The sequence below is a fragment of the Drosophila takahashii genome, chromosome 3R, assembly GCF_030179915.1.
Source record: "Drosophila takahashii strain IR98-3 E-12201 chromosome 3R, DtakHiC1v2, whole genome shotgun sequence".
In the NCBI taxonomy this organism is placed as follows: Eukaryota; Metazoa; Arthropoda; class Insecta; order Diptera; family Drosophilidae; genus Drosophila; species Drosophila takahashii.
In genome coordinates, this window is record NC_091681.1 from 2,527,563 (window position 1) to 2,535,312 (window position 7,750).

A 7,750-nucleotide genomic window follows, 5' to 3' on the forward strand; every position below is an offset into this window, starting at 1 on the left:
CTCATTGGCAGAAACAAGACCATACAACACGTACCAGTCACATAGATTACATTCAAACACTAACAGATTGTAGTCAATATTTTTGAAGTCCCCAAAAGTAATTTGGTGGCCAGTGTTCGCGCCATAAGGGCGCTTAGTTTCGAGCGGCAGTGTAAGAGCGAGCGCTGCACTGGTGCTTGCACTCCCGCTTGCACTCCCGCTCTCCGTTGCTCTCCCGCTCCCGGCGAAACCCACCACTCCGCGGTCCGGGTCTTTTTTTCCTCTTTAGTTTAAGTTAGTCTTAATGGTGAAGCCTGAATAAAAACGTGAATTTTGAATCTCGCCGCGTTATATTTCGGGACTTGGGAATTTACCAGCAGCGGCAACCACCCCCATACGACTTCTACGGCCAACATCCGGCCACGATAGCCGGAGCTATATTTTGGACAACTCCGCCCACTCCAATTCATGGTCCTTCGACGCCTGCGATCTATCCTGATCAGCGCCCCCCTTTGCGGATTTTTCCAAGATAAATACGACTATTTTCCAAACCTTTCGTCCGTGGTCGCCATATTCCTTTTCCAAGGCGTTATTTCCATCCGAGTCCAAATTCCAAGTGAAAAAGTGAAAAGTGATATATATATGCCTATATACAAGAATATAGGTATAAAAAACATACGGCTAGCCGCAGTGAATTTTTTTTCGATTTTAAAGTGCAAAGTGCTTTGCCAATATCGGCCTTCTACATAGTTTTTTCACTGTGATCCGCTAGTTTCCAAGCGTACATACATATATACATTCATATGTGCATATATATATTACAGCAAAATCACTTTCACATATCCACGTCCGGCACTAAACTGCATGTTGAAAATTCCAAAAATACACACACACAAATCAAACAAAGATTAAAAAATATTATATTCTTTACACATATCCAAGTATACACATACTAATTAATACATACACATATTGTCCAAAGCCATATAAAATTATTATATTATTTACACATTGTACATATATCTACATATATATTATTCCAAAGACCCATACACATATTAACAATTGAAAATCAAACTTACGCGCAATTTTTACATACACACAAATATAAAATATTTTTACGCCGAAATTTATAGTTTTATATTAATGGTTAAATTGTCAATTTATACGATTTATGAAAAATTTTAATAAAGAATAAAATATACCCAAAAACTAAAATTTCGTTCCAGCAATAAAATAAAAATATAATATTCATATACATATATCCGAAAAAATTAATTGTGTTTTTAATTGCGATCCTGATATTCATATACATATATCCGAAAAAACTTAATTGTGTTTTTATTTGCTATCCTGACATACATACATATATATTCGCATACATAAGCTCCCCGCTATTCTGTGAGCAGCCAAAATTTTTCCATCAAATACATACATACATACATGAGCAGAGCTTAGCGCTATTCTGTGCTAAGCATCGAACTCCATATACACACATACATATATTTGGGCAATTTTTATTTCATCTCCGTTTTGTTCATATGCAAGCATAGGCACTTATACGATTCAAGTAGCAACGAGCAAAACACAGGGCACCAATCCTGCATCCATACCGGAATACAAAATCGAGCGCAGAAACAAAAAATTAATATTTTTCGAATAATCGTCAAAGAAAATTTCAAGGTCGATAGCTATTTTGGATTCGTTTTTCAGCTAGTTTTTTTGGCTTCTTTTTTCTTGTGTCGCAAAAGTGGTTAAACTTCGATTGTGTTCCTAAATTACAAAAAAAAATTTTTTGCCAGAGAATTCCAAATCTAAATTCTGCTCCTAGGCTATCGTACCACCAGTCATTTTTTTTTTTTTGGCTATTTTTTTTTTTTTTTGAAATTGATTGCCGAAGGTTTTTCTTGCGGTTGATGTGTCGCTATTTTTTCCATCGTTTCGGTTGGTTTTGTGTTTAGCTATTCAGCTTGTTTAGTCGTTTGTTTTGATTCTCTCAGCGAGATTTAGCTATTTTTCGTCAGGGAGCATTCAGCTATTGTTTGTTGTTTCCGTAACTCTTACCAGAAAAGGAAACAAAAACCACCCTTTCCTCGCCGCTACCTTCTCGCGTCAAACAAGGGCCCAAGTCCGCTAGCCCGAGACCTAGAAGCTCGAGTGTCACGCCAAAAGGGAGAGACCTTCCGTCGACAAGCTCGAAAACAAGTCCGAGAATTGTCGTCTCCAAACCATTGGCGAAAGTGTCAAGCGAGTCTTCACTTGTGGCACAGCCAGAGAATCCCTTTGCATCCGGGACTCAATTCCTGAGGGTCACACGCGCTAGTAGAAAAATGTCGATAAACGAGCAGCCAACGGCCGCAACTGCTGCGTTGCATAAATTCATCGCTGTGAGCGATCGCGTCAGCGCTTTCGAGGATAAAATCAATACGCCTAGGCAGGATTCGCAATCTTCACACACACTGCAAGTCCGTCTTCAGCAAGTTCGAGCCTTATGGGATAAGGTTGAAAAAGAGTACGAGATCTGCTCTGACCTAATTGCCCAGGAAGGATCCCTCGACACATTGCCTCTCCTACAAGGAAAGTATGACTATTGCTACTCTGTATACGAGACTTGTGCCGCACAGATTAGCGATCGCTCGAAAGAGTGACGCCTCAAGCCATTCAAGCTCCTCCCTCTCCACCGCATATTTTGTCCGGTTGCCGGCTACCGCCCTGCGATACAGAAGTTTTCGATGGGGACTACCTCCGATGGCCCACTTTCCGGAACCTGTTCACGGCAGTTTATGTTAACAACCCCAGGCTGACACCGGTCGAGAAGCTTTTCCATCTCCTCACCAAAACTAGTGGCGAGGCAAAGGCCATAGTGTCCAAATCCCCGCTTACAAATGACGGCTTCGCGTCAGCGTGGGCAGCGCTTCAAGACCGTTTCCAAAACAAAAGACTTTTAGTCAACAGCCAACTCAAGCTTTTGTTCAACTTGAGCTCCGTTTCTCAAGGGTCGGGACATGCTCTAAAGGAGCTGCAGTCTACGATTCAGGGGTGTCTAACAGCGCTAGCACATTCCAATATCTCCACTGACAACTGGGATTGTCTGTTGGTCTTCCTGTGCGCCAGCAAACTGCCAAAGTTAACCCTTTCCTTATGAGAACAGTCGCTAACTTCGAAGTCCGAAATTCCGGCTTGGGAGGAGATGAACACCTTCCTGAGCGAAAGGTATCGGACACTGGAGGCTATCGAGGATATGAAGCCGACTCAGTCAGTTCCCAAAAGGCTGCAATCCTTCGAGACCAAGGTCACCCCCAAACCAAAGGGGTGTGACTTATGTTCTAAGGAGAATCATCCAATCAGATTGTGCCCGCGCTTTCTCAACATGTCTGTCGACGCGCGTTCCGGCTACATCAAAAAGAAGCAGCTATGCCTGAATTGTTTCGCTAGAGGCCATCAGCTACGTGATTGCACGAGCACACATAGCTGTTTCACGTGTAGGGGGAGGCATCATACTTGGCTGCATCGCGGCTCCCCCAGTTCCTCAAGCACGACTTCCTCAAACGCTCGACCTACGAGCTCTCCAACCTCGGCGCCCTCGGCGCAGCAGTCCTCCAGTCGCAATGCATCCGCGAGCTCCTCAACGGTGCAAAATTATTTCGCTGCGAATACTACAGCCGTCCTGCTGAGCACGGCAATTGTTGACGTGTACCATCTGGGCACGAGCTACCGAGCCCGAGCTTTATTCGACTCGGGATCGGAAGCGACCTTCATCTCCGAACGCATGTTCAACCTCCTTAAGTTGCCTTTCCGAAAAAACCCAAACCCAAGTCTCAGGGCTAAACCAATCAGTTTCGGCAGAGTCAACGAGACTCTGCCAGTTTGCTATCCGCTCCCCAACCAAGCCGGGTCTTCAACTAGATACCGCAGCCTATGTCCTTCCGGAATTAGCGGGCAAACTGCCCTCTCATACAGTTCCCAGGAATTCTTTGCAAGACCTGCCCGATCTCCAATGGGCAGACCCAAACTTCTTTGAAAGTTCCCAAATCGATTTACTGATCGGAGCTGATATTCTACCGTCGGTGATGATGCAAGGCACTCGGAGAAACATTTGTGGCTCCCTCCTAGGCCAAGAGACCATCTTCGGCTGGGTACTTACCGGGCCGATCTCCATCCTTCACGACTCAAGTACACCACCAAAAGGAAGATTCGTTAGACTCGCTTCTCAGCCAGTTCTGGGAGGTGGAGGATCTACCATTCCAGATGGTAAAAGAGTCGGATTCCTATTGCGAAAGAAACTTCCTCCGGACTACCAAAAGAGACGCAAGCGGGAGGTACGTGGTTACGCTCCCATTCTGCGACCCCGAAAACTCGGGGTCTGATCTGGGATATTCAAGGTCCATTGCGTTAGCTCAGTTTCTTCGAAACGAGAATCGTTTAAAAAGAGACTTTCCGTTAAAAGAGCAATATGACAGCGTGATTCAGGAGTATCTGGATCTGGGTCATATGCACGAAGTACCATCGACTCATAGTTCCCCCACTTACTATCTTCCACATCACGCGGTAATCAAGCCCGAAAGTACTACGACAAAGCTTCGCGTTGTATTTAACGCCTCCAGTCCATCTGCGAATGGAACCAGCTTAAATTATATTCTTCATGCTGGTCCAGTCCTGCAATCCGATCTGACCATTCAAATTCTGAAATGGCGATATTTCCAATATGTGTTCAGCGCGGACATCACAAAGATGTACCGTCAGATCTGGGTCGATCCGAAGCATACACCCTTTCAAAGAATCCTGTTCCGAGATAAGGAGGGGGATATTCGAGACTTTGAGTTGAAAACAGTTACCTTCGGGGTCAACTGTGCGCCCTTCCTCGCTATTCGAGTGCTGCAGCAGCTAGCAGAGGATGTCCAAGGGGCGTTTCCAAAAGCCAGCCACATTCTTCAACAACATATGTACGTCGATGACGTTCTGGCAGGGGCAAATTCCATATCTGAGGCCCATAGTTCAATCCAAGAGCTACAAGCAGCTCTTAGCTCTGCTGGTTTCCCTTTGAGGAAGTGGACTTCGAACCACATGAGCATACTACGAAATATTCCGGCCGAACACCTCCTTCATAGCGAGTTCCTCGATATCGATACCGAAAGCACGGCCAAAACGCTCGGGATTCGATGGAGGGCTAAGTCCGACGAATTCTACTTCGTGCCGCCAGAAATAGTGGCGGAACCCTCCTTTACAAAGCGGGAGGTGTTGTCCCAAATCGCGAGGTTGTTTGATCCAGCCGGATGGCTCGCTACGTTTATAATACGTTCCAAAATGTTTATGCAGGAGATTTGGCTACAAGATTTAAGCTGGGATGACAAGCTTCCCAGCGAAATGAGTCAGAGGTGGCAGGCGTTTCTTCATGAGTATTCCGATCTCAACCAGATCCGCGTTCCGAGATGGGTCTGTTTTCAGCCTGAGATCAAAGTGGCGTATCATGGATTCTGTGATGCGTCCCAAAAGGCTTATGGAGCGGCGATCTACGTTCGCGTCGAGGTGGGTCAGAAAATACTTTCTAACCTCCTCACATCCAAGACCCGAGTCGCTCCAGTCAAGACCGTGTCCCTTCCACGTCTAGAGCTATGTGGCGCCGTGTTGTTAGCCGAAATGGTAACGGCGATTCTTCCTAATATGCCCACACCAAGTTCCGACATACGCTGCTGGACCGATTCGACCATCGTTCTGGCCTGGTTACTGAAGCCGGCGTGTAACTGGACCACGTTTGTTGCCAACAGAGTGGCCAAGATAACGCAGGCAGTACCAGTCGACTGCTGGGCACACGTTCGATCTGAACTAAATTCCGCCGATTTAGCTAGTCGAGGCGTGTCCCTACTCGAGTTAGCGGATAGTCAACTTTGGTGGCACGGGCCAGAGTGGCTGCAAGGGCCACAAGAGCTGTGGCCAGCCCAAAGCGATGTGCAACCGAACACAGAGCTCGAGCAGCGCGCGGTGAAGGTGCATTTCAGCCAGGTCCCTTCTGACGAATTTCTCGAACGCTTCTCTAAACTTGACAAAGCACTGCGAGTCCTGGCGTATGTTCGGCGCTTCCTAAGTCGCTGCCGTAAGGGCGCGATCTCCTCTACTTCCCGACCCACGAGGGAAGAAATCCGAGAGGCAGAACAAACGCTGATTTCCATCGCGCAACGTCGAGCATACGGCCAAGAGCTGAAGCACTTGGCAGAGAAAAAGCCCCTTCCGGGGGCAAGTCTAATTTTAAACTTGTTTCCGTTCACGGACCAACTCGGCCTCCTAAGGGCGTGTGGTCGCGTTACAGCTTCTAGAGCCCTCCAGTATGATGAACGGCATCCAATAATTCTGCCCTACGGCTGTAGACTGTCTCGCCTTCTCGTCCAATTCACCCACCAGATTACTCTTCACGGCGGTAGTCAGTTGATCGTACGCCTGATCCGATCGAAGTATTGGATTCCTAAACTCAAGAATCTGGTCAAGGCAGTGGTGAATCCGTGTAAGATCTGCACAATTTACAAGAAGAGACTGCAAACTCAGCTGATAGGCGATCTTCCACAGGACAGAGTGTCCTTCTCGAGGCCTTTTACATATAAGGGCATTGATTATGCCGGGCCGTTCGAGATTAAAAACTATACCGGGAGAGCGTGTCTCATTACCATATGTATGTGTATTTGTGTGTTTTTCCACGAAGGCTATCCATTTAGAGCCGACATCCGATCTCACCGCCGAAAAGTTCCTAGCCGCCTTTGCTCGTTTCGCGGCGCGGGTGCCCTAGGCGGATTCATTCTGATAATGGCAAGACGTTTGTGGGGGCAGCTTCTCTATTTTCTCGGGACTTCCTTCAAGCCGTCAAAGAGTCTGTGACTGATGTACATAGCCATCAGGGACTTGACTGGCGCTTCATCCCGCCCGGGGCTCCGCATATGGGGGGTCTGTGGGAAGCAGGGGTGAAAAGTTTCAAAACTCTTTTCTATAAAGCCACGGCTACGCGCAAGTATACGTTTGAGGAACTTGCGACGCTCCTAGCCAAGGTCGAAGCTTGCCTCAACTCCAGACCCCTATCCCCGATGTCTGAAGATCCCTCCGATCTGCTAGCCCTCACGCCTGGCCATTTCCTGATTGGCGGGCCGTTGCTTTCCATGGCTGAGCCTGAGATAAAGGGCGAAGCCAAGTCGATAATCAATCGATGGCAACGTTTGAAAGCCCAACATCAGCAGTTTAGTGCGCGGTGGAAAGAGAAGTATCTCAAAGAACTCCACAAACGCAACAAATGGCAATTTCCGACCCGAAACATCCAAATTGACGATATGGTGGTAGTCAAGGAGGATAATTTGCCCTCGAACGAATGGCGGCTCGGCAGAATTGTTTCTGTTTTCCCCGGCCGATGGCCGAGTTCGAGTGGCTGAAGTCCGTACGGCGCGCGGCACAATAGAACGCCCCGTGCATAAGGTTATCCTTCTCCCTATGGAGAGCAAGGAACCGGCTACTTCCAGCCATTAATCTATTTCCGTCTGCGAGGTCACATACTAAGCCTCGCAGAACAACTTCAGCATAATGGTGCCGCGTCCCCGCACAGCCCAGGATTTAGATAGCAGACGTACCCGAGGTACTCAATCCTACCGCTGCCGAGTCTGCCGGGGCATCCATCCTCTTCGGAAGTGCAAGAGGTTCCAGAAACTAAGCGCTGAGAAGCGCCTTCGGGCAGTACTGATTAATAAGTACTGCTCGAATTGCCTCGCCCACGAGCACTCAGGAGGGACCTGCCGAAGCA

General features: G+C 47.4%; 1 protein-coding gene across 1 annotated transcript; it reads left to right on the plus strand.

Annotated features, from left to right (window-relative positions):
• The first annotated feature begins 3,169 nt into the window (after positions 1–3,169).
• LOC138913705 (uncharacterized) lies at positions 3,170–7,385 on the plus strand. Its single transcript, XM_070217985.1, has 4 exons — positions 3,170–3,794; positions 3,886–4,298; positions 4,381–6,640; positions 6,958–7,385. Exons 1-4 carry the CDS (start codon positions 3,170–3,172, stop codon positions 7,383–7,385), a joined length of 3,726 nt encoding a protein of 1,241 aa, XP_070074086.1.
• Positions 7,386–7,750: the final 365 nt, after the last annotated feature.

Bases quoted from the DNA above. Each gene is read 5' to 3' on its own strand.
- LOC138913705 (XM_070217985.1), top strand. From the start codon at position 3,170: ATGAACACCTTCCTGAGCGAAAGGTATCGGACACTGGAGGCTATCGAG. The intron at 3,795-3,885 runs GTCTCAGGGCTA...GTCTTCAACTAG, and splicing joins CCGAAAAAACCCAAACCCAA to ATACCGCAGCCTATGTCCTT. The intron at 6,641-6,957 runs GTATGTGTATTT...TTTTCTATAAAG, and splicing joins AGCGTGTCTCATTACCATAT to CCACGGCTACGCGCAAGTAT.